This window comes from Cucumis melo, chromosome 3 (genome assembly GCF_025177605.1).
Source record: "Cucumis melo cultivar AY chromosome 3, USDA_Cmelo_AY_1.0, whole genome shotgun sequence".
Taxonomy (NCBI): domain Eukaryota; kingdom Viridiplantae; phylum Streptophyta; class Magnoliopsida; order Cucurbitales; family Cucurbitaceae; genus Cucumis; species Cucumis melo.
The window spans coordinates 502599-528777 of record NC_066859.1 but is presented as its reverse complement, the minus strand read 5'-3'; the positions used below and the strand labels follow the sequence as shown (position 1 = coordinate 528777).

The window sequence follows — 26179 nt, the reverse complement described above, 5'->3', positions numbered from 1 at the left end:
CCTTGTGGAAATTCTTCCAATTCTTCTTGAACAATGAACCTAGAAATCGAAGCAAATTGTGTAATGAGAAATCCGATCAATAATAAAAGCATCTTGTCGTAATATTGTGTATAGAATTCCATTCTAATCAATGGTGATACAGGAATAAACAACCAAGAAAAGAAAGGAATTCAGCCACTGATGTCAACAAGTATAAAACAAAAATGGGTTAGGGTTGTCAAACACAGCCCAAATGAAAAGTGAGCCACACTAAAATTCTTAAATATTAACACTTGAGTTAATATCGGTATAAAAAAAATTTGTCTGCAAAAATAGTTTCCAATTTTAGATTGAAGAAGACCAGCTCTGCATTTTGCAATAGCAATGTTATCGATCAAGGGGCGAGGCGTTTCTTGAGTTCTTCAATGATGTCGCTTCTGGAAATTGTTACTTCTTCAAAGGTTTCCACGTTTTTCAACTTCACAATCCCTTCACTCACTTCACGTTCCCCTAAAAACACTATCCAAGGGATTCTCGACTCTTTTGCACGATCGATATGTTTCATCACTCTTTTATTGACCAGGAATTCAACATTAAGTTTCTCACTCCACATCTCACTTGCAAGTTCTGCTGCTAGTGTCAAATCATCCCCCAGTATGCTCACTAAAACGTCGGTCTTAGTCGCCCGAACAGTCTGCAAAATCGCAACAGTTGAATAGGGGTTGTTTGGATTGCTAAAAATAATGTTTTTCAAAAGTCATTTCTACGTAATCTCTTTGGATAGAAACTATTTAAAAGTGTAATACACTTTTGAAACTCTCAAAAGTTGTTCAACTTTTCCAAAATGACTTATTAAATACTTCAAAAGTTAAACCAAACCCACCCTAAAATTTTTTTATCAAACCTCAACGGTGGTATTGCGGAGATGTGATGACTCAGAGTTTTGAGTTTCATTTTAACATTTAAATGCACAGAGAAGCACATACCTCTAAAATCACCTTTAAAATACACTTTGATAAACATTTGATTTTTTGTTTTTAGTTTTTGAAAATTAAGCTTATAAATAACACTACTCCCACCCTCATAAGTTTTTTTATTTGCTATCTGCCTTTGAACCACGTTTTCAAAATCCTCGTCATATTTGAGACTACAAGTAATTTCTAGCCAAAAAACGAAGGAATCCCTAGAAAGTACAAAATTTGCCTTAAAGAAAGGTGAAGATCATTGAAAAGAAGCGGTCAGGAAAAAAACCCATAAAAAATCAAATGGTCAGCAAACAAAATCAAACTCCTTACCTTGTTTTGATCTTTCAAAATTTGTTCCATAATAACAAGAACTCGCTCAATACCAAGACTGATACCAACTGCTGGGATCTGCTTGGAACCAAACATTCCAATAAGGTTGTCAAAGCGTCCACCAGCAGCAATAGATCCAACCTGAGAATATAAACGATTTGATAATTAAATCCTCAAAGAATCCAAATAAATATGTATTAGTGGGCAGCAAGATAACACGTTGATAGCTTCATACATCATTGTAGGTACTATAACCAAGGAGAAATAATCTTAGATTGCAGAAACAATTGTCATCAGAAGTCAGCGAAGTATCATATTGTTGTCAATTCCATGCCTCAAAAAATTCTCCTAGTGTAATTTTCACAAATACACAAAGAAGTTGATCCGTTACCATCCACAACAACAAAGAGTAACTTATTCATAAAGAGCAATGACAGGATCTTGAAACAAGTAGCAATAATAGGTCAATGCCAATAACTCCATGGGCACTAGCATAACAAGTCAAAAACAAGAATGGTAGAGAGGCATGATTATAACATATAGAAACTTACCTGGGTGCCACCTTTAAAAATAGCTTCATAAATTACTCCAGTGTAGTAATCAAGACCTCTGGCAAGACTCAAGTCAAATACCACTTTATCAATACACTTTGACTTTTCTAGAGCACTGAACAAAATATCTAATTCACTCAATGCATCAGAAGATCCTTTATTTTGTAGTAACGCGCTTTGCTCCTGTTTAAGCTTAGATAATAAGTCCAATGGATGTCCCCTTTCCTTCACAAAATCACCAATTCTTTCAGCTACCTCCACGGTCAACCCCTTTTCCTCCACCTAGCAAGTAAAAGTTAATTATAATCAAGTATAATAATTCCATTATTACGGCCAAGATATATGACAAATAATGCAGAACTAGGAAAAAGGATTAATGTAAGAGTTTATCAAAGAGTTTTGGCCCTGGTGAAATGCAATTATGTAAATATGTTAGAAGACGTAATTTTGGAAAACTAAAGATATTACGAAGGGAATGCAGAAAGAGGCAAGCATGCTTAATAATAAGATTGTGATCAACAGTTTATTTAAATTACCATTTCTCTTTTTATCTGGTCAAAGGATTGCTTGTCTAACTTGTCAATACTAGAACATATGGTTCTAAACTTTTCAGGTGGTACTCCACAAATTTCTAACATACCATCCAATAGCTTTCGATGATTCAATTTTATCTGCAAAAGAGAATAGGTACAAATTAGATTAGGTTAATGGTAACAATATAAGTAGAAACTCAATGTTATAGAAAGGGAATCTAGGAATCCAATCCACTCTAGGAATATGATAACTAGGGCAAATGCACTTATAATATATTTGTTTGTCGTTCTGTGACGTAGTTGCTGAGGCATCATAATCATTCAGAATAACTAAAAGTCTATAAAAATAGACATCAAACAAACAAAAACAAAGAGTTGTGTTCAGCAGAACAATTAATCAAAAAGGTTACCTCGTATTCTCCGATGTTCAGTTCATCAAGTAGCTCTGTTAGTATCTTGATAACCTCAAAATCTGGCCCCATCTTTTCATAGTGACCAGCAATATCAAAATCACACTGATAAAATTCACGGTATCTTCCCTTAGATGGGTTGTCCCTTCTATAAACTTTTGCTATTTGATACCTTTTGAATGATGTTAAACCATTCATGGCAACATACCTAGCAAATGGAACAGTCAAGTCGTATCTAAGCGAATAGAGCTCCCCACCCTGTAAACAAACTGTGAAAGAAATTACAATGATGGAGAACCAGAGAAAGAAGAACAAAGAGTTATTGATCTGTCACACAAAACTACTCAGTGTTTGCAAATTTAAGCGAAATCATTCATTGAGAGACCTAACAACTAGATAGAATAGGCAAGGTGAAGTAGCCAATGCTTACACAGAGAAGGATTGATTCAATAAAATGAATCGCTTACTTAATACCGAAAGGATTAAAGAACCTTGACATAAGGATTGAGTGTTAACATTCTCGAAACAGCTCAACGTCACTTAAAGTCATGCTTGTAAATAGCATTAATAAGGCAACAGATGCAAGGAATATTTAAAAATGAAGTTCCAAAAATATCAACAATCAACCAATCATTAGTCTCAGCGACAGATAAAAATAATTCAGTTAATTGGTAATTATGTAATTATTTCACAAAACATGAATAGATGCTTAGGATCAAGGGGGGAATAATTTTCACTAAACAGTCTAACAATTATATCTTTTAAAATTTGAATAGAAAGATCATGGCGGCTCCATTAGCACAAGTAAGAACATCTATTATAACCTGATCAGCAAGATCAAAAATCAGCTTGGAATCTTCTCCATATTTCCCTGTGAGAGTTTCTCTCAACTCAAAAGCTGGAGTATCCAAGGTTGTGGCACCATGCCGCTCAAAAACACCCTCTATAATTGAAAATGCTTTCTTTCTAATTGCCATTTGCTCTTTCGCAAAATCCCGAGTTCCCTAACATGTAAGCAACAGCAAATGAGTTAAATTAACAAACACCTTACTCGAGTTAGAAAGAGAAAAAAAACAATAAAATATTAAACCAAACCAAAGGGTAACAGAATTAACAAAAGAGTTAAGCAGAAGCACTAATAAAATAATGCACAAGCCTGTAGCTTTAACATATCAAACGAAAAGGAATGTTTTACTTTCCATATTATTTTCTAAACTTGAGACATCTAAAAGAAACAAAAAAGTTTTCCTGTTCCATTCATAAAATATAATTGGGGCGAGCAGTTACAATCGATCTTCACAAGCCTTTGCCATTAACCAACTCACAAAAAAAAACAAATAAATAAACAAAGATGTTACTTTTGTTCACAATATATAGGTGGGGAATCAAACCTCTAAGTTCATAGTACAAGCACTATGTTTGTCGAACTATGCTCGTTTTGGAAATAAAAATTCTACTTAAAGCAGACCAAAGCTTTCAGTCTTATCCAAAAATAAAAAATTTCAACAAATATGCCTTGGAATTGTAACGAAGTTGAATAGCAAGACATGTCATACTGATCTGTGACTACAGAAAAAGAAAACAATTGTCATCCTATTCACGGTACACAGAGAACCATAAGTAAGCACAGTTGGATTCTATATGTATGTGTGTGTGTGTGTATTTAGTGCTTAACAGTAGAATATTTTTTTCCTTTCAACTACTGCCCGCAATGTTTTCAAAACAAGCTACTAAAATAAGGCATAACTTTTTTTAGTTTTTTTCTAAAAAAGGGATAAGAAGCATAATATCAAAAAAAAAAAAACACACAATCAAACAAATAGAATTATCACTTTTCTGCGATTCAGTTTGAGTAACAATATCATGTCTACACGTTGCAACAATTTCAAGTGGTCGAAGGATGAATAAACTATCTACGATAATACAAAGGTAATATAGAACGAACCAAATAATTAAAATGTAAAATGGATAATTGTAGTTATTTGATGTGTATTTTCTGATGTGGTGTCAAATAAATACTTAGCCAAGCCTCTATTTTTAACATTTTTTAACGGATGATAAAAGTATGACTCCATTGTTACCATAACCTAACCTATCTGGGGGCATTCTATTGATGAAATAACAGCGGAAACAGAAGTTATAACAAAGGATGATAATATTCTTCAAATGAGAGTCCACCTCCTTGACCAAAACAAGAGGAAGGCTAAATGGCTTGGAATTTAGGTGAAGTTTTGACATATGTAATTACCTTGGGAAGCTTCGGTAGCCTCCTACTTTCGTTGCTTTCAACTATCTCTTTGATTTTCTTCAATAGATTATCAAACTCGGAAGCCTTGGGATCCAAAAAGGATAAAAGATCTTTTACCAAGTTCTCCAATGACCCCAGATCCCCGCCGTTACCCTGCAACCTATCTTTAATCAATTGAATAACCACACTAGTTCCTTTACCCAATACTGCTTTCTTCTTCTTCTCATTCTTTTTTACAACCTTCTCGTTAGCTTCGTTCGTGCCAACATCTTGACCCTTACCTAACAACTCACCACCTTCGATTGTCAAGAGAGCTGCTGTAGCCTCCCAAGAGAAAATTTTCCATACAGTTACCAACAACACATTCACAGAATGGACAAACTCATCGTACTTCTCATCCAAAGACAATTCGCAGACCAGTTTGTATTCCTTTTTTAGACTCTCATTACTAGGGCATTCCCTAGCAAGCAAACTCGCCAAACTTGCCTTTATATTCTCGTCGCCACTTGAACCCAAAATCAACTTTCCTCTGTCCAAACTACATTTTCCCAAGTCCCACAACATGGCTGCAAATGACAACAATGCGGTCCGAGTGGTATCCTCTGTCCCAGAACTCAAAGATCCTCCTTTCCCAATTTTCACACTGGAATTCAACTCAACCCGCATTCTTGAGTGCACCAACTTCGCTTGCTCTCTTAAGCATCCATGAACCTTTGGAATCTTAGAGATAGCTCCACTCTCGATCTTACCCACCAACTTAGATCCATTTAGAAGTACCTTCATATCATTGGCGACTCCTACCTCCTCCTTCGAGGCGAACCCATCACCCGAGTCCATCAAACTGAACGCAGACACATCAGCTTTAGACGCCTCGCAAGATATGCCAGCCACAGCATCGGCAACCGAAGATAATGCTGTTGATTGATGGTCCAACAACGCGCAAATTCCATTCAAAACATAACATGATTGCTTGAAAACGGATAACTCCTCATTGGTCACATCAAGTGATTCAAATCGTAAAGTTTCTGGTTTCGAATTGAGAGTCTCCGCAATTAGAACAGGAATAACCGAACGAATCCCAGAAGAACTAGAAATGATGAGCTTGTTTAGGAGGACAACAAGGGACGCCCTGGCTTCTTCGGGAGTTAGAAAATCAGGAATGAAGAGGTGGTGCTTAATGGATGCAGCATTTGAAATGTTGGAAGAAGAAGAAAGCCTGTCGAGGGCAGATGAGTCAATCCGAACAAGAGCGAAGCCATGAGCAATGGCATAGACGGAGGAAGATGAAAGCGATGAACCCTTTCCTCCGAGCGTAATCACGGAGACCTCAATAGGGTCTGCCATGGAGGATGAAAGGAGGAAAAAGGGTAGGAGTGGGAGTGGGGTGGCGGGAACGTTCGGGAATGGATTTTGGCGATGGTTACTTACTAGGGTTTTGGAGGTGATGGGAGACAGTCGATGATATTGGGCGAGTTGACCAATAAAAAACCCGAGTCCTTTGAACCGGACCGATATGCTCATTTACCCGCCTTTCCCCCCTTTTTTTATTATTTATTATGTGATTGTGTGTTTCTGTTTATCTTGTTTTTTTTAGTACATCCATATTTTAATCGATACCTACTCTCTTTTTAAATGTATTTCAGACCAAGTCTTGTAATATTTAAATTGAATAGAATGCATTGTTGCAGCATTAAAATTTAAATTTTAAGGTTGAATATTCCAACTCTAGTTTAGCTTAGGAGTGCCTCCATAAATGTCATTCAACCTAAAAATGATAAAATATATAATATAAAGACAAATAATTGTAAATATGTTCATTAATCATTTGGAATAATTCTTTTTAAAATTTTCAAATTTAAACCTACCAAATCAGTGATGACAACTATCATTGGTAGCCGCTATTAGTTGTTTTTTTGTCGTGGATACTATTAGAGATAAGTTTCTACTTTTCTTAAATTATAAGGGCTTTTTCTATGTTTTCTCAAATTGAAAACTATTATTGATAACAAATGTCGATCATGGTCATCGATACGTGTTATAAATTGTTATCGATGATAGATGTTATCATTGATAGCTTTTAGTTCGAAAATATGTTATCAGTTCCTATTGTTAATGTCAGTTGTCGAAGATAGTTTCTATCAATAATAGCCAATAAAGAGTTGGCTTGACAATTTAATGATCAATATATGCTACTATTGCAAATATTTTATCTTTGTACTATTTATTATAATTTATTAAATATTACCGGTTCGATTTGAATATTCATTTAGGTTAATACATACCTTTTTTTTATATATATAAAATGTATCACAAATGCATGTCTAGATTTTCACCTGTGCTTAACAAAACTTTGGATGAATAGTTGTTAAAGTAAAATAATATTCTCAAAGTTCTAAGAGACAATTGAAAATTAACTTAAGGTTGAATAGCATTTTATATAACTCAATCAAATAATTTTGATAGTGGAGATGTGAGGGTAGTAGGATCAAGTGACCATGAAACATTGGGTGTGGGTCTATTGTTGGCAACTTGGCATTGAGAAGTGAGCTTTGACGCCTTTGACACTGGCATGTTCATTGTCACGAGCATATATTACGATGTCTTTTTAATTTAAAAACAAATTATTTGTAAAAAGAATTATGATATTTAAAAACTACTAAAAATATAATTTTTTATATGAAATGTAAATAACTTTATTTATTTATTTTTAGAAAATTATTTTCTTAAATCAATTCATTCAGTCTCCTCCATCTCTCGCTATCTCGTTCTCTATATGTCTCGGTCTCCTATTTTCTCCTCTCTCCCTTTTGATATTCTAATGATGAATTGAGATTCATCTCGTGTTTATTTCATGCACCTTAAATCTTGAATTTTTTTATTTTACTGGTTTCGTAGCATATGCACATACTATTTTAAAATCATTTTCATATATCAAAACTAAGTTAATGTTTTCTTAAGAATGAATTCATATTAAATACTAGGATCCTTTATATCTAATAGTAAAACATACATAGGATAAAAAGCAATGTACATATATGCACGTTCCTTTGTTTAAGTGAAGTAACTCATACGCAAGTCTTATCAAATAATTGGTCTCCATACTTAAATGGATTCAATCTTAACCTATCAATCGATGAGTTTTATGAGCAAAAATTGAATAATTTGTCCTCATATCCAAAGCATGTTACTTCCATTTTCCAAACTATACTTAAAGCTTGGGTAAAACCAAGTCATCAACCAATGTAAGAAAATCTATCTCAGTAGTTCCATGACATTGATCGATGCTGCAAATACAATTACAAAAAGGAAAGTAAAGTATGGGCACATTGTCAAATGTCCCATATTGCATGCTCAAAAAAGGTTAAATATAACCATTAAGTGTTGTAATGCAAATGGTGATATATCTCACCAGATAAGCAATTATCGTTGCATGAGGCTTATAAGCTACAAAATACTTATACAAAAATTATGGATAAATGTTGATTTCTGAATGAATATTTGCATAGACATAGACGGTCCAAAAAACGCTTTCAAACTACTTTTAAAATTATGACCAACATTAGTGTTTTGTACGTTATTCGTTGAGCATTGGAAGAACCAGAACTAACCAGTCACATCCTAGTTTGATAAATTCAAACATCATAAATGGTAACTGCCTAACTAGAAGATGAATCGTCAACTACCTTCAATGATGTGAGGGAAGAAGAATGTTGAGAACAACCCGAAGAACTGTAACGCACCAAGAGCAGCTGCAACAATTTTCTTGTTATTCACCAAAGGCAAATTTATCAGATGTTCTTTTGCAGATTCCTCTTATTTCTTCCGATAAACCTCAGTAGGGCCCTGGCTCCGATTTGATTGTCGATTTCAAGCAATGTGCTCTGCCAAAGTAAGAATCTTCACGTGCTTTTTCTTCCTGAGTTCGTGAGGAACTGGGCCAAACACTCGCGTCCCAATAGGTTGGCCTTGCTTATCCACGAGTACTACAGCATTATCATCAAACTTGACCTCACTTCCATCACAGCGACCTTTTTGCATTGCAGCACGCACAACCACACCGTACACAACCTTTCCTTTCTTCACTTTTCCATTGGGATGGGCTTCCTTCACTGATGCGACAATAGTGTCTCCTAGTCGCGCTCCTTTCTTTCCCTTCAAAGCTTGAATACACATCACCTTTTTTGCCCCTGAATTGTCCACTACTTTTAGCACAGTTCTCATCTGTATGAAAGTTCTTTGTTGCTGCAACATATGATAGTACACAAGGTCAGACCAGACGTTGATAGTAAGGTATTGATGTTTCGTCAGCATTTTATGCCGTTGGCAATTATTTAAAAACATTCAACATTTCTTTCCAAATTATTTTATGCCATCTTAAAATTTACAAATCAACCCACCCTTCATTTCAGTAGTATCACTTCAAGGTATTGATAATTATATATCAATGTGAAAAAAATTCCCATCATCAAGTTTAAGCATGGATATGTGCACGAGCAAAGCTGAAATTTAGTTCACATGCTTCTATCATTTCTATTCCAGGAAAATACTTGCAAACAGCTGAATCTTGAACTAAACCCACATTACCCACACAAGTCTCATAACGAACTTCGGCGAGTTCTGCAAGAAAGCTCTGTTTTCTAAATACCTATTTTATAACCATTTATCCCCTATATAGCAACCTTCAAAAAAGTAGTGACAAAGGCATGTAACTCTGTAATCCTCTGTTTCCTTAACCTCCAAGTTCATGCATATGAATATATTACAAATGTATTCTCCCTTTCAACTCTCTTTTTAGGGTTAAAAATCAAATGGGTGGATTAAATTTCATAGAAGCAAACCTGCATGATGAAACTGTTGCACACGGTCTCATTTGATGTGGTCAATGAACCATACAAATTGTTTCCAAGTCCTCCCAACAATGAACGACCAACTAGTTTAATTTTCCAGAAACGTTCAGCATGAAACAATGAGCTAAATGAGTTTCACAACTAGAAAAACATAACTTAAATAAGACAAATAAAAGATTGAAATATCATAGTTAAGATAAATTTTACAACAAGGTGTGCAGTGTGCTCAAATTATCAAGTTCAAAGGAGCAATAAGTATGAAAAAAATGACCAAGTACCAACTAATTTGAGAATCATTTCAAACTAATTTTTTTAAAATCAAATATAGAATGATGTATAAATTCTACTTCTACTCAACAGTCCTATGTGATCTCTTGAGGGTCAAAAAAAGAGAGGGAAAGTAGAGGTGACTAGCAGCTTATAAGTTCCATGGATAGTTGATGACAACAGAAAACTAGCATTAAGGAGGTACTCTCTCTCTTTAGCACATTATCTCTTTTCACAAAAGATGTTTCTTAACAAATAGAATAACTAAACAACGTACAACCTGTAAAGAATTCTAAAAACAAATCAGTAACAGTGAAACAGGATCAAACAAATATACATGTGAGCAAAAACTATTGAGAATCAGATTTTCATCTAGGTTCAACAAGCACAACACTTCTAAAATATTAGGCTACAACATTTATAGCCGTAGCAGCTCCAAATCAATGAACAAAAGACATTCTAGTATCCACTGTGTCAGAAAATCACATACCACGTGAAAACTTTGAAGCAAAAGCAGAAGCCATATCCAAAATTTGGTCGCCAAAATTTAAGTTACTAATCCACCACAATGAGGAAAGAGACAAAGACGAATAATGGCAACAAGAACGTCACAACTGCGGTTAGGGTTTGGTCTAAGCCTGAAAAAATTAAAATAGAGCTCATGATCCATCATTCTAAAAGGGCCACGCCCAAATGTTCTCTTATTGTGCATCTTAAGGAAGAATGCTTAAGATTAAATCCTTTCATTCATGCATCTTGGTTGGCTTCCACATCGAAAGTCAGTATGATGGTATCAATACTTTTTCAACCAATGTACCTTATGTGTTCTCTATAAACACAATAATCACGATTTTCTATCCATTTTTACTTAAATGTCCATTTGGCATATTCCTTTTTAAAGTTTCAACAACACAAACCTGAATAAATGTGGTTGTAATATCATCCCAAATTGACTTGGTTCCTCTATTTGTACCTATATTCATACATATTTCTATCAAATAAAAGTTCAATATTGGAAATGGTATAGCACAAAAATAAAGTTTACAATCAAGAAACAAAGTTTATATCGTAGTGAAATTTTGAAAACTCCCCAACTATCATTTAACCCAGCCATTAAAACATAACATAAGCCTTTTCAATCATAAACAGAGTTTTTTTTTTTTCTTGTTATCCTCGTTCTCTTCAAGAGATACCAAACCCATATTTGGATTTCTACTTGTCCTAGGGGATAGCTCTAACATTTTATTCCAGCTTCTGATAATTCACTGTGGATATTTTGATTATATAGCAATCAACCACCCCTTGTGGATCATCACACAAGTAATAAATGATTTATACACCACTGATTTTACACTGTCCAGAGGCATTTTTCTTCAATGGAAAAATTACACCAATAAGTTCAGTTTCTACTGATGCCCTTTCCCTTAAAATATTTCCATGGTCTTAGCTTTAAGAATAAATCATCCTTCCACTAGCTAATGCTCGAACGACAGTGTTCAAGTAAAAAGAAAGCAAAATTGTTCATCAGATAAGCCAAAATAAACAAAGTAGGGAGAATTAAGCAGATTTGATAACAGTTCTTATGAAAAACAACTCATTTAAACATATAGCACTTTCCTTTGATTTTCCCTTTAAGCTTGCAATATTCCCATAAATCAAGACCAGGGTCATAAGAGGAAAATAAGTAAAACAGATAAAACATCCCAAACCCAGAAGAGATAGAGGCGGAAAAGGAAACCAGCTTAAGAGAGAGATCATTAGAAAAAAAACAAAAAGAAAAAACACCCTCATGAACAAAACCCAGAACAAGAAACACAGAATCACAATAGCATATTAGGCAAGTACAAACAACCAATCCTAAATCCAATATTTCAGAGAATTAAGAATCCACAACACCCGGATCTCCCTCGTTACCAGATTCGGGCAATCACATCTAGAAAAACAGAGCAACAAATTGCTACCCTAAGAAAAGTACGAAGGAAAAGGGAAAAACCAACGGACCTCAACTCAAAGCAACGGATGAAAAATCAGTGAGGTTTTTGGGTGAGGAAGAGAAAACGGAGAAGTAGAAAGAAGAGAAAATGGATTTTAAAATCAATTTCTGTTCGTTAACAAAGCCAAGAGAATGGGTTTTAAAATCGAAAATGATTTCCAACCATCTTTTACTTAAAAAATGTTGTCACCAAAATACGATTTCTTATTTGCTCTTAATTTTTTATAACCATCTTTTAAATATGATTTCGTTTTTTATATATCTTTCATCTAGATCATTATGTGCTTTTTTCGTAATTTTCGACAACATTTACTCTTATATTCATCATCTTCGATAACATCGTTTCTCTTTTTGTCATATTGGACAATCAAGATCGTGTATATTGCTCTGCCAATATTGTCTAACTTATTTTGGTTTTGATGAGTATTTTAAATATTGTTTTTTCTTTGACTATTTAGTTGATTATAAAATTTTGTTTAGAATTATATATTTCAACGTGAATATAGAATATTTAAAATATGCAGGTGTTATTGTAAGATCCAAAGTACCTCTTGGCATCTCCTATCACTCTCCATATGATGTGCTAGTTTAATAATGGAAGAAAAGCCAAAATATATTTTTTATTCAAATTGACGTCTCTCTTTCTCTATGATTTTTTAAATTCTATAAAATACATTCTTGATTTTGAAAATTGATTTTAAATGCTAATTGATGTTAATTCATTAATTTTTCAAAATGTCAACTCAATTTTACTAAATCCATCTCATGTTAATTATCCAATTAAAAGGATTTAGAATTTTTTTTCAAAATTGGTGGTTAAAGAATTATTCGATAAATAATAAGTTTTTCAAAAATTAAGCTAATAAATGCCAATTATATTACTGAATTGTTTGCTTAGTTACCTATTTGTATGTATGTTTTGAAAAACAAACTCAAATTTAACAAAAAAAAATATTTAAGAACTTGTTTTGTGTTTTTAGAACGTGGCTAATTTTTTTTAAGAAATTGAAAAAAATAAATTTAATTTGAAAATGTTAAAAAATTAAATAAAGTAAAATGAAGTTTTAGTTTGAAATTTTGATTTGATTTTTTTAAGCCGGGACTAACATGAAAAAAAATATTAAATCAACGAATTCATAAAATTGAATAGGTGATTTTAGTATTAGAAAACTAGAAGAAAAATACACTTTCAATAAAAATATATCTATAAAAAAACCAAATTATTATATTAAAATATTATAAATTAAAATAAATAGAGATTAGTCTAAAAAATTCAAGTTTAAAAGTGTATTTTGGAAAAAAGAAAAAAAAAATAGAAGAAGAAGAAGAAATAAAGAAAACTTTCAATTCAAAGCTGCCTCATTAAAGGATCTTCTTCAACAATCTCACCCGTGGCATCGACGACTATTTTGAAATTCAAACTCAAGGTCTACTATCTAAAATCTAAGCCCTCGATCAAGAATCGAAGCTAGACAAAGAACTCTAAGATTGAGTAGTACTCGTTTTGCTTAAGACAAAGGGAAGGCTTCCCCCATAGGGGTCATACCTCACTATCATCGGACAACCTAAGTGTGAGCTAAGTAGTGCAACAACTATAATGCAAAACCAAACTAAGTAGTGTCAAAAAAAGGTGTCTAAGTTGTAAAGAAAACCAAAGAGTGCTTAAGTGTGAGCTAATTTCTCGACTTATAGCATACCAAAAACTTAGGAAAAAAGGACTTAATGATCTAAAATGGCAACCAACTGTCCAAGTGCAACAACTATTGTACCAAACCAACCTAAGTAGTGTCCAAGAGGTGCTTGCTGTAAAGACAACCAAACAATGTAAGTATGAGCTTTTCTAAGTCATACGCTACCAAAAAGTGAGAAAAAAGGACTTAAGACCCGAAATGGCTACCAAGTGTCCAAGTGCAACAACTATAGTACCAAACCAAACTAACTAGTGTCCAAAAGGTGCCTAAGGTTTAAAGACAACCAAAGAATATTTAAGTGTGAGCTTTTCTTGACTCATAATCTATCAAAAAGTGAGAAAAATGACTTAACGATCTGAAATGGCAACAAGTGCAACCTATGTAGTGTACAAGGTGCCTAAGCTGTAAAGGCAACAAAAAAAATGCTTAAGTGTGAGATTTTTTTACTCATAACTTACCAAAAAAATGACTTAACTACCTGAAATTGAAACCAAGTACAACAACTATAGTGCTAATTAACCAACCCAAGTAGTGTCCAAAAGTTGCCTAGGCTGTAAAGACAACCAAACAATACTTAGGTGTGAGCTTTCTAACTCCTTAAGCTACCAAAAAGTGAAAAAGAAAAGAAAAGACTTAACGTCTCGAAATGACAAGTAAGCGTCCAATTGCAACAACTATAGTGTCAAACCAAACCAAAGTAGTGTGCAAAAAGTGTCGAAGTTGTAAAGAAAACCTAATAATGCTTAACTGTGAGCTTTCTCAACTCAACCAAATCTAAACAATGTTTACCAAATATATTAAGCAAGTTGGGTGCCAATTAATGACGGCGCATTTTTGGTATTTCTCATTGTGGACTTGTGATCTTTTTCCATTTTCGAAATTGTTCTATACATTGTAAATATTCATTTTGTTATATTTTTGAAAAAACCCCTAGATATAATCATATAGAACAAATAAAAATATAAAATTACAAAATTCAAGGCTTTATTGGACTTGACTTCACAAGTGACAATAGATTGCATACCATTTTCTTACTCTTTTACATACAAAAATCAATAGTTGTAATCATGTACTACAAATTTAAACACACACACACACAGAGAACTAAAAGAATTGAGAATTTGAAAACTATATTCTTAAAACCAATAAACATAGATCCCAAGACTATTTTTGTGTAAACTTGAACTTTATATAGAGACATAAACATGGATTAAGTTCGCGTAAACTTGAACTTTATGTAGAGACATAAACATGGATTAAGTTCGAGTAAATAGTCTAAATAGTCTATAGTATATGATTAAAGGTTGGGCGCTTTATTCTGAAAAACTATCGATGCGGTCCACTTTGTAAATAATACAAACGATGTAATCTTGAATCGTTCATGTAGAGATATGAAAGAGGGGGCATCCTATGCAAAAGGTTTACATAAGACAGAACCATGAAATAGTCACTTCTACGTAATAACGTCGTTTATTGTTTAAAACTGACTATCTCGTTTATTGATGACCTATGTAACTTAATCTTAATCCTGAGCTAACTGTGAACTTCTGTTCACTTGACATTATCCTTAAATTTGCATAGGTGAAGGCAACTAATTAGCGTTGGCCCAATAAGCCTCCCATTTCAAGGATAAGATCGGGTGAATAGTTGGGAACATAGGGTGCAAGACGGAATTCACTCCTACCCGCTTTAGGATTAGTAGATAGGTTGCTCCCTTAAGAACTGAATCCAAGTCTTGAACATAAGGGCCCCAACCTCTCATTGGTCTGAGAGGGATTCGGTTTATAGGTTGGACCTTAAACCAAATGTTTAATAGTGGATCAGTGGGACTTAAAGAACAAGATGTAGTCTTAGGGGTAAAAACGGTATTTTGACCTAGTCGAGGTTACGAACAACCTGTGAAGGATTAACTTACTGATTATGGTTATATCAGATGGACAGAAATATATCTATAGTGAGGGGAGTGCAGCTACGAGGCTTTAGTGGAATGGCTCGTTAGTTAACGAATGTTGATTAGCTTGGTCTAAAAAGGTTTAGCCAATTAATCTCAGATCGTTGGAGCCCATAATCTATAGGTCCATTAGGTTCCCCTGCTAGCTCATATGAAATCAACTTAGAACAACATGTTGGAATGATTCGAATTGTTCGAATTAGGTAAAGAGAGAAAAATCGATAAATATATGTGATATAATCATCAGTTATAAGACTTTATATTCAAATGTGATTTGAATATCAAGAAAATGAATGCGGATTCGTACTCGAGAGGTCGAAATTAGTCAAAATGTTGACTTTTGACTTGAAAAGTCAAAGTTTGACTTTGACTAAAATGGGCAAATGACCATTTTGCCCTTGACTAAAATTAATGGGAATATACAAAAATCCTATTAAATGGAATGGTGAGTAATTCTACTAAATGTCAGTGGAATACAAAGTGTTGAAAAATTAGCTAACTAATTACATGCAATTATGCATGTAATTAGGTTATAAATAGTTCATTTTCTTCAAGCGGTAAGATGATGGTTTTTGGCTAATTTTATCAAAAACTTCATTCCATATCTCTCTCTAAAATTCCTTCATTTGACGGGTACCACAACCTGGTTCTTAATCCTGAGTATAGCGGGAGAATTCTGGTGGTGGTTCCAGGTGTGTAATAGTGAGAAGGTTTGGAGCTTTAGGGAGCTTTAAAGGTAAATAATTTCTTTTAACCCTAATCTTTGTAATTATGGTTGTCTTAAGCATGTTAATTACTAAAGTATTTAGTTGCATATAGAGCAATTTTTCGATCCTGTTTCATCTGCGTTTTAATACTATCCATCAAGAATGATGTTAAATTTAAACAATCATAGAAATTATAAGGCTAAGAGTGAATAAGAAGAATAAAATTAAAGATAGCCTAAGTAGAAGTGAATATTCAAATGTTTGCAAAAAAAAAAAAAAGTTTAAAGAAAGTTCTCTATATCGTTGACAAAAATAGAAGTTACAAAACCTTTTAAACTCATGTGAATTATTTTAGAAATTTAATCTTTGAAATAAAGAGATAGATTTTTCATGTTTAACCTCTTTTATTTCTTAAAATCTTTATAATTCATATCATTGAAATCTTTATAAATCATTGAAATAAAAGAATGATATAAGAACGCAAATTTATAAAGAATTTATTGGGTGATTTTTCTCACTGGTGAAACTTTTTTTAGTGAGAAATACCGAAAGCCTCCTTTCTTTTGTTCGCCGACCAAAATTATTAAATACCGATTACAAAATTTGAAGACTAACTCGTTTCATTTTAGGAAGTTCATAAACTAATAATTATACTTTACATTGGTTAAATAATTACATCACTATCAATCAACCTTTCAACCTATAAGATAATAATGTGTGTCTTTTATATTTCACTTTTTAGTACAACAATTGAAGTAAGGAATTCAAACCATATATCTCACCGTTACTAATACACTCATTTACTTATTAAACTATAGTGCATTTAATTTTGTATTACCCCACTTAATCATAATCATATTTGTTAGATTTTACTTAAATTTACATTCAACCAACTTTAATATAAGCTGATCAAGATCAGAACTTCCACTTCTACATGTCAAACTAAAGAAAAACCTTAAAATATCCTATGAACATCCTTAACTCTGGTTGAAGTTGAGTGGTTAATGCTTCAAATTCATTTAGAAATTGATTTTGGTTTAATTCAATCATGCATGTATGGGAAGATGATTAAAATTAAATTACCTATTGATTTCATGTTTGATTTAGTTAAGGTATATAACTCAAATATAGGTGAAAATAGTTGTGAGATGATTAATAGTAATCCAGTCGTAGTTTGAGGTTAATTGCACTTTTATGCTTGCATGCAGAAGAGTTAGACTTCCTATATCTATAGTATATGTAAATTTAGGAGTTATGCTGAGTTTGGTTACTTACTACTACCATTAGCCTCAAATTAGGACATAATATCTCATTTGAGAATACTTATGGCATGAAATCATTGTATATATATACATATGGTCATATAAAAAAGAAAAAGAAAAAAAAGGTATGAAAATAAACAAAAGCACCCAATTGGAAGTGGAAGTGTGGTAGTATCCAGTATTTAATTCATTTATGTACAATCCAAAAAAAAAAAAAGGGAAAAAAGAAGAGGAAAATAATAGTGTGTTTGTGTAGTTGATACAAAATTGTAGGCAGAGAGATGAAAGTAGTTGGCTTGTTATGTTAGCCAAGGGAAGTGTGTGATGCAGCAATAACAATAATAGATAAAGAACAAAATAAATAAAATAAAATAAGATAAAAAAGGTGATTTTAATATAAAATTAAATTAAATTTTATATTTACTTTTACTTTTTTAACTAAATGGAAATGAAGTAGGGGTGAAGTTGGATGACCATGACTGTGACATCATCCATGTTTCCTCTTCTAAATGACATTTCCATTAGCATTTTGCATGCCTTCATTGCTTCCTTATTCTTCTCATCTCCCATTTCCCTCATTACTTCATCCACTGCCTCTTGATCTTTTACCTGTTATATATATATATTTATAAACCATCCTTTAATTATAAACAATTCTTTTAATTTCAACCTGCATAAAAGCTAATTTACACTCAACATTTATCCTACATTTCGATTATTACGCTTTCATATATTTTTCTTTTTTATCTTGTGAATGTCATCGTAGTTAATTTTTTTAATTATTTACTTGTCAAGAAATAATCCAAATCTATATACAAATTAAAACATCAAATCTATCTTATAAGAATCCAGACCGTTAAGATTATTTATTATATGGTTTTAGTTGGATAGCAATTTCGTTTTAATTCCTTATTTCCGACTTCCATTTTTCTCGAAATGATTGAATTCTTAGATAAAATATATATAACAGTTTCTTTAACAAAAATATTATTTGAAAGTTTACACTAATTGAAAAGGCAAAACAATAGAATAATGGGTCAAAATTTAGACCAAGAAATATATAAAGCAGAATAGAATAAGATTAAGAAAAGGGCAATTAAGCACGACAAAAATTGAATACCAAAACAATATAGAAGTGTTGATTTTGCTTGGTTCTTGTAGAAAATATATGAATTGAAACTACCTAAAATCTGTACATCTCACCAAATTATAACTCAACCATAATTAGTTTGATTTTATTAATTTTTCTCTCTAAAGAAAAGGATTCAAATAGATATTGTTTAAATTCTTTTAAAAAAATCTGGCTATCATATTGTTCAATTTTTTTTCAAAATTAGAAAACAAACAATTATTTTTTTGAAGTATAAATAGGTGACAAATGATTTGAACCAGATTTTTTTTAAGCGATCGAGACCATTCGAATATATAGGAAAATCGAAAGAAAAATGGGTAAACATAACAAAATAAAAATCAAGCTCTTAATGAATATATTGCTAATAGAACCTATAGGTAATAGAAGTGTATTTAATTATTAACCTACAAAACCAAATAGTGGCTGAATAATGTATGGTGGGGGGAGTAATGTTTTATTATTAATAATATTATTATTAGCATTATTGTGCATGGATTGTTTCTTCTTGACTAAGCAAAAGAATAGTATTGTGTGGGGGAGAAGTCGTCATTTCCACCTTGAAATCTTCTCATATTATCGCTTTAGAAAATTAACGACAAATAATAACGTCGTTTAATTATTTCTTTCTTTTATTTGAAGTTTGAAGTTTGAATTCAGAAGAATAAAATGGTGTGAAGAAGAAGAAGTGAAAGAGTATACCTTATCCCACAGTCCATCAGACGCCATTATCAAGAACTCGCAATCAGGAGTTAGAGGAAGACGATGAATTTCAGGCTCTGAAATCACCCATTCTTTCAAATGCAAATCTCCAATGGCCCTCGACACCGCCAACGATCCTTGAACTCTCCACACTCCATTTTTGCACTCCACAAACCCTCCCTGCAGCACAAAACAATTCAATTCAATTCAACTTTTTTTAAAAAAATTTTACGGATCAGATCATCGTCAATTTTGATTCCTTCCACTCACCGACTTCTCTATCCGGACCCGCTCTTCTTCTCGACACAGTCGGTGCTGCTTCGTTAATGGCGTCGCCACCCCGTTTCTGCTCAATACTACTCGACAATCTCCGACGTTTGCCACATGAAGCTCGCCGTCTTTCACCAGCACGCTCGCCGCACAGGCTCCACTACCTACGCCCTGCAACGAATCGACGGTAGGCCAATTGTTTTTATCCAATCTTCAGTTGCCCAAGAATTTTGTGTGAAAAAGTTCAATCAATTGTTTACCTGACCTGACTAAGGAACTCCTCGTCTGTGCGTTTGTGACCTCTGCGAATTGCGGATTCGATTGCCTTTTCTTCCTCACCAGCAATTTTCTCAAGAGCGTTTATGATGTTCTTCCCTAAATGTTCCACCACGTAATCGGCGGCATCCCGACCACCATGTCCGTCCACTACAGCGAAGAAAGCCTGCTTTTTCATTTCGAAATTATGATCAGCCTCTCCAAACAAATTAAAACCGATGATGAATAATTTCAATTCTTCGATCAGGTTAGAATCGGAAGTCAGAAGAAACATTGCAACTATAAAAGTACCTGTTTGGAATCTCCGAAAATATCAAGCATAACTCCATAAGCATCTTCCAACGTTTCTCGCCTTCCTTTCTTGGTCGCCAAACAGTAATCTCTGCCTTGGACATGGAATTCCTGAATCTCCATTTTCTTCCTAAGTTTTGAAAATTCCGGTCCAGGACAATATTCCGGAAGCACCAGCTTTGCAGGTCTTTTCCTAAACTTATTAGAAGCCCCAAGGGGCTTCGCCATTGTCAAAGAATCCGGCACTTCCATAAACATTTTGTGTGGAATTAGGGTGGTGGTGGAATGATCTATTGGTTGCTCGTGCGTTTTGTTGGGAGGCTGAGCATTTTGTTGGGAGGGATTATTGCGAGTTCGGAGGAGCATATGGGTAACCCAAGAAATAGGAGAAGGAGGAGGAGGAGGAGGAGGAGGAAAAGCAGAGGAAGAAGGAGAATAGAGAGAAATGGCCATGGGAAGGGCTTTTGTTAATAAGCCATGAAGAGAACAAAAAAGGAGAGAGAGAAGGGAAAATCCCCACAAGTATTCTTGCAAATCCAACATTGGAATAGAAGCAATTGAAATGGGAAAGGAGAGAGTATGGTATGGTGTATGAGTATGGGAATGGAGAAAGAAGGAAGAAAAAAAATGGGGGAAATGAAAATTGATGGGTCAAAGGAGAAGTTGATAAAAAGAAAAATCCAATTGAAAGCGTGAATCACAATTTTAGCAATCAATGGGAGCCTTTTGAAAGTTTCAATTTCAAGGGAAAGCTCCTTTGTTGTTGTTAATCATCATCATCATTCACAAATTAAAAAGGGAAGGTGGAAGCGTTCAAAACCACTATTTTTCTACTTTTCTAATCTTTCCTTTTTTTTTTTCTTTTTAAATCTCTTCATTGATTTCTTTTACCTTTTAGGTTCTATTTTCCCATTCGAATCGGGATTCTATTGTTTTTCTATTCAGTTGACTTGGTTTTGTCTAACAGATGGAGCTCAAAGGCGACATTAATATGTCGTATCTATGATAATTAATCAAGATTTAATTCTTAAATACGTCCACGTAACCGGATTTAGATGTGCATTCCTTTTTTTTTTTTTTTTTTTCTTTTTTAACAGTTCATCAATTTTTCATTCAACCACAAAACATAAATTAAAGTGGATTACAACTTCAAAATGCAACTTTATTTTCTTTACAGAATCTACTTTATTACAAATAAAAACTAAACATTCTTCTTCTTCTTCTTCTTCTTCTTCAATAAGAGTGGATTAAAATAGAATTTATCCAAAAACAAACAGATTCATATGTAGGTTTACACTTTACTGAATAAATTCAACCATTCATTTTATCTAAGCTTTTGCAATGGCGAATAGTGAAATTGGGACTTTATTCATAGGAATTGTAGGATATAAGACTAATTGAAAAATAGGTACAAGCTACAGTAATTAATACATACATATTTTCGTAATATTTCATCATCGCAAATAACCATCAAGCATTTATGTAATTTTCAATTGAGATATTAACTCAGGGTTTTTAATTTATTCCATTGAAAATTAATATAAAAGACAGAATTTCTCAAAATAAATTTCAGGTGAGGCTCCAATTTGAAACGGGTTGTAGGCTACAATAGTTTGGAAGGTATATTGAAAAAAAAGGGGGGTTAAAAGAGCCTTTGTGAAGCTATTTGGGCACTTAGTTGAGATATGATATATATGAAGTTTATATATACCTGAAGTTTATATGTTCTGGGATGTTTATACGTTTGGAAAGTTTTTATATCTATGTTCAAGATGCAAAGTTATTTTGTCTAAGTTATTATATTTGTGTTTGGAGTGAAAAGTTAAAGTTCATGTACTAGGAATATCGTACAATTTTTTTAATTCTAAATAATCTGTTTTGGGAATGATTATTATTGGTTTAATTTTTTATTAAAAAATTATGCCTATCTTTGTCTAAATAAAATATGAATTGTATTTTTTCTTATATAATTTTTTAATTTTTTTTGTCTACAACAAATCATGGAAACCTTCTAAGAATAGGTTCTTGTATAACCTACGAACATAGTGTTGAATTTTTCATAAGCAAAACTTTTCTTAGAAGAACCTAATCCTTTTTATCATATTTGGATTTCCCATCATTTAAAATATTGTGTTCTAGAGGTAAACATTTTGACTGATTTAGAAAGAGAAACTCAGGACGAACATCTTTTAGCGCAGTATTAAAAGTATCAATTGTCGACATAAGACGATGATTATCTTCTATTAAGGCTTGTATCATTTCCTTGTTTCAAAACCTTGATCTTCCTCCCATTATAAGAAGAAAATATCACCGTCTGGAACACGAAGTGAAGATTTTTCATTTTTAGCACATTTAAAAAAATCTTCAACCCACTGGAACAATCATCTTCATTAGATTCATCTACAATGACAACACTGATAAGGGCTTTTCCAAATTCCTCGGACTCACCATCAGAAGATGCTTCATCATCTAACAAGATGACAACTAGACTTCTCTTTTTACGTTTAATAAAAGTATCACACTTAGCTTGATAGTGCCCAAAACTTTCACATTCATGACACCTGATGCTTCTATCACCTTTAGAAAAGCCTGATGTCCGATCTCCTCTCTCATTCTCCCTTCTCTTGTTCAAACTAGACTTACTGTTTGAACTAGAAGAACTATTAAAATGTGAAGAGGGTGTATTGAAATCTCGATTATTTCGATTCCTATAGTTTCTGATATGCTTGTACACTTGCTTAATCAGAAGCGCAATAGACTCGGCTAAGTTTTCTTTACTTGACACATTCTTTATGTGGTTGGGACACATCCTCCCTTACAGACTGAAAAGCAAGTCTAGATTTTCGTTTGGAATTACTATCTCCCAAATTCAATTCAAATGTTCTCAATGACACAAATAGTTCATCGGGTTTCATTGTTGTAACATCGTTTGCTTCTTTTAACAGCAGTGACTATCATTTTGAAGCGTTTGGGAAGCGATCGTAGAACTTTTCGTACAAGTTTAGTATTTGAAATCTTCTCTCCAAGAGAAAACGACTCATTTGTTATATCCAGGACACGAACACTTAAATCGGCAATTGACTCATCATCAAACATTTTGAGGGCTTCAAAATTTGATGTCAAGATTTACAATCGTAACATCTTCACCTTAGAAGTTCCTTCATAAGCCACCTTTAAGATACTCCATGCTTCCTTGGCAAATGTACATGTGTTAATGAAACACGTTTTGATCTACCCCATTAAAAATGGCATTCAAGGCACGAGAATTCCCCAGTGATGCATCATCTCCAACATTTGACCATGTAATCTCAGGTTTTAGAGATACCTTTCCAATAGTTCTATTAGGTTAGATGGTCTCACCCTGTTACAACAACTTTCCAAGACTTGCAGTCAATAGACTTTATAAATGCTATAATTCTTGCTTTCCGGTAGTTATTGTTTTACTGTTTGTTGTATCGTGTGTTAGTAAGTGCAAGAATAACTATAGAAACACATAAAAGCACCGAGAACACATCAACCTTTGTTAACCCAATTCGATGACATAGCATCTATAACTTGGGGGTCCTTGACCCATGATAAGAAACCATATATTGCTTTTTGTAATATTTGACGATTACAAAGTTATGACTTGTGGTGCAGCAAACTATACATAACTCAACATGTTATCCATAAACTAACTTAACCATCAGACTATAAGTTGTACATAAACAATCATCATAACATCAATAGAATTCCTCCCCTTAATCAATATCCACTCACAATCATATAATCAAGCATCCTTGATACTCTATAATTTCCCATCCTCAAAGAACCATATCCATATTGAACTTATCAATCATCACATATGTTACTCACCACAATTATGTAAATATTAATTACATCGCACGCAGCAACACCTCTTTCTTTTGGAGCGTTTTCTTTTTTCAAAAGATTTTGAAAACCACCACCGATAAAACGATCCAAACCAAGGAATAAGGAGTACAATACCCAACCAACACGAGAATAAAGGAACAACCACAATAAACCAATCGAAATTCCAACAACCAAATCTAAAACGAAAATTAATAAATAAAGAAAATAAAAGAAGCGAGACGACACAAACTAACACGAAGATCATTCGAGAGCATATCTCCATTTTTCACTAATTCTTCCCCAAAATGTTCCAGAAAACATCTCCATTTATGGGTTCTTTTTATATGTTATTTGTTATTTTTGTTTGTTTTTGCTTAACGCTTTGTTCCACCATTCAATTGTATACATTATTTCCTAAATTCTTAACACTCTTTTGATATATGAATTCAATAAGGTAAAAATATAATAGGGTGTATATGTATAATCATGGTTAATAAGACTAATTTTGCTTAACTCAATTGATATTCAAGTGTACTAGTTACCACAATGTTTGTGGTTTGAATCATCTCATTCTCAATTATTGTATTAAAAAATAAATCCAATTTTATGCATATAAACAAAATATTGTTCATTAAAATAATTAAGTTGGTTTGTTATTTGATTGATTGTTAGAGATGTTGATTGTTATTGGCGGTTTTTAGAGTTGTTGATTGTTAGAGATGGTTGTCATTGGACTCGATCATCAAAGGCGATTTTCATCAAAGTTTCACATTGAAGGTGGTTGTTGGAGCCAAAAGTTGAAGGTGGTCATCGAAGTTGATAATAAAAAATGAACTTCATAAGAGTTTATAGCCATAGGCGGTTGTCAGAGCAAGAAGTTGAATGCAGGAAAGTGATGATCTTGGAGCTGGTTATGGGAGTCTACCATTGAAACCTAGAGTTGGTTGTGCATAGGTGGTCGTCGAAGTTGATTTTCGTTGAAGTTTGCTGTCGGAGGTTGTTATCAAAGTTTAGAATTTGTCATCGAAGTTTATCATGTTAAGGTGGTTGTCGAAGGTGGTCGCCAGAGGTTTTTCGTTGGAGGTGGTTGTCGAACCCGAAGTTGGTCATTGAAGTTGGCCATGTGAAAGTGGTTGTCAAAGTTGATTATTGAAGGTGATTTTCATCAGAGTTTGTTGTCAAAGGTAGTTATTAGAGCCTGGAATTGATCGTCGAAGTTGTTCACACTAAGGTGGTCGTCAGAAGTGGTAGCCGAAAGTGATTGTCAGAGTTTGGAGTTGATCGTCAAAGTTGACCGTATGAAAGTAATTGTCGAAGTTTATTCAATTCCACCGACATTTAAGCTTAGTAGACCAAATAATGAGTTGTTCAATTTCACCAACTCAAGAGATGATGTTGAACTAGACACCCCATTTTGTTCGAGTAACACTAAACTGTGGGGTGAACTATACTATTATTTGTTCATTTGGTGATCTTGGAGATGTACCAATACTGTTTAGATGCATAAGTAAAAAAATAATGGCCTGTTCCTTATTATAAAAAAAAAACAACAACAATTTTAGGCACGTATGGATAGATACATTTTCAAAAGGACCAAGTAGACAAAAGATAATGTATATCAAAATTTAACATATTTTTACAATTAAAGAATTTGTATTACTATTTCTGTTTACAAAATACGAAATTTTCAAAAGGACCAAGTAAACAAAATAATTGTATTTCTATTTATAAAATATGAAATTTAAGATACCAATACTAATTTTTTTATTATTTTAAAAAAACAATCTACAACCCAAATACATACACTATTCAAATTAAATAATTTACGACCTAAACACAAAACTCATAAATCCAAACTAAAATTATATTCTTTTCAAACACAAATTACCACTATTATAATCCCACGTACGGTGATAAAACACTGA

General features: G+C 33.1%; 3 protein-coding genes across 5 annotated transcripts; all 3 read right to left on the bottom strand.

Annotated features, from left to right (window-relative positions):
- Positions 1 to 80: 80 nt before the first annotated feature.
- LOC103485391 (histidine--tRNA ligase, cytoplasmic) lies at positions 81 to 6467 on the bottom strand. Its single transcript, XM_008442956.3, has 7 exons — positions 5017 to 6467; positions 3593 to 3772; positions 2769 to 3026; positions 2362 to 2496; positions 1826 to 2107; positions 1275 to 1415; positions 81 to 673 (listed from the first exon to the last, which is right to left on the bottom strand). Exons 1-7 carry the CDS (start codon positions 6358 to 6360, stop codon positions 374 to 376), a joined length of 2640 nt encoding a protein of 879 aa, XP_008441178.2. The 5' UTR covers positions 6361 to 6467; the 3' UTR covers positions 81 to 373.
- A 2004-nt stretch (positions 6468 to 8471) lies between these two features.
- On the bottom strand, positions 8472 to 12297 carry LOC107990521 (50S ribosomal protein HLP, mitochondrial-like). Of its 3 annotated transcripts, none has more exons than XM_017043971.2 (5): positions 12132 to 12297; positions 11048 to 11103; positions 10621 to 10768; positions 9855 to 9946; positions 8472 to 9258 (listed from the first exon to the last, which is right to left on the bottom strand). In XM_017043971.2, the coding sequence occupies exons 3-5, from the start codon at positions 10652 to 10654 to the stop codon at positions 8884 to 8886; spliced, it is 501 nt and encodes a 166-aa protein (XP_016899460.1). In that variant the 5' UTR covers positions 10655 to 10768; positions 11048 to 11103; positions 12132 to 12297; the 3' UTR covers positions 8472 to 8883. The 3 variants fall into 3 exon arrangements, with proteins under 3 accessions (XP_016899460.1, XP_016899461.1, XP_016899462.1); XM_017043972.2 differs by having other exon boundaries at positions 12045 to 12144; XM_017043973.2 differs by lacking the exon at positions 11048 to 11103 and having other exon boundaries at positions 12132 to 12290.
- Positions 12298 to 17766: 5469 nt separating this feature from the next.
- LOC103485390 (probable protein phosphatase 2C 2) lies at positions 17767 to 22273 on the bottom strand. The gene is made up of 5 exons (XM_008442955.3): positions 20403 to 22273; positions 20101 to 20277; positions 19836 to 20006; positions 19566 to 19745; positions 17767 to 18343 (listed from the first exon to the last, which is right to left on the bottom strand). Exons 1-5 carry the CDS (start codon positions 20943 to 20945, stop codon positions 18173 to 18175), a joined length of 1242 nt encoding a protein of 413 aa, XP_008441177.1. The 5' UTR covers positions 20946 to 22273; the 3' UTR covers positions 17767 to 18172.
- Positions 22274 to 26179: the final 3906 nt, after the last annotated feature.

Excerpts from the sequence above, each read along its gene's own strand:
- LOC103485391 (XM_008442956.3), bottom strand. The coding sequence starts at position 6,360 with ATGGCAGACCCTATTGAGGTCTCCGTGATTACGCTCGGAGGAAAGGGT. Across the intron at positions 2,497-2,768 it reads TGAACATCGGAGAATACGAG|ATAAAATTGAATCATCGAAA; the intron begins GTAACCTTTTTG and ends TCTCTTTTGCAG. Across the intron at positions 1,416-1,825 it reads TTTTTAAAGGTGGCACCCAG|GTTGGATCTATTGCTGCTGG; the intron begins GTAAGTTTCTAT and ends TTATATTCTCAG.
- LOC107990521 (XM_017043971.2), bottom strand. The coding sequence starts at position 10,654 with ATGGCTTCTGCTTTTGCTTCAAAGTTTTCACGTG. Across the intron at positions 9,947-10,620 it reads TGCTTCAAAGTTTTCACGTG|TTGGTCGTTCATTGTTGGGA; the intron begins GTATGTGATTTT and ends AAATTAAACTAG. Across the intron at positions 9,259-9,854 it reads GCAACAGTTTCATCATGCAG|CAACAAAGAACTTTCATACA; the intron begins GTTTGCTTCTAT and ends CATATGTTGCAG.
- LOC103485390 (XM_008442955.3), bottom strand. The coding sequence starts at position 20,945 with ATGTTGGATTTGCAAGAATACTTGTGGGGATTTTCCCTTCTCTCTCTC. Across the intron at positions 20,278-20,402 it reads TTTTCGGAGATTCCAAACAG|GCTTTCTTCGCTGTAGTGGA; the intron begins GTACTTTTATAG and ends ATGAAAAAGCAG. Across the intron at positions 20,007-20,100 it reads ACGAGGAGTTCCTTAGTCAG|GGCGTAGGTAGTGGAGCCTG; the intron begins GTCAGGTAAACA and ends GATTCGTTGCAG.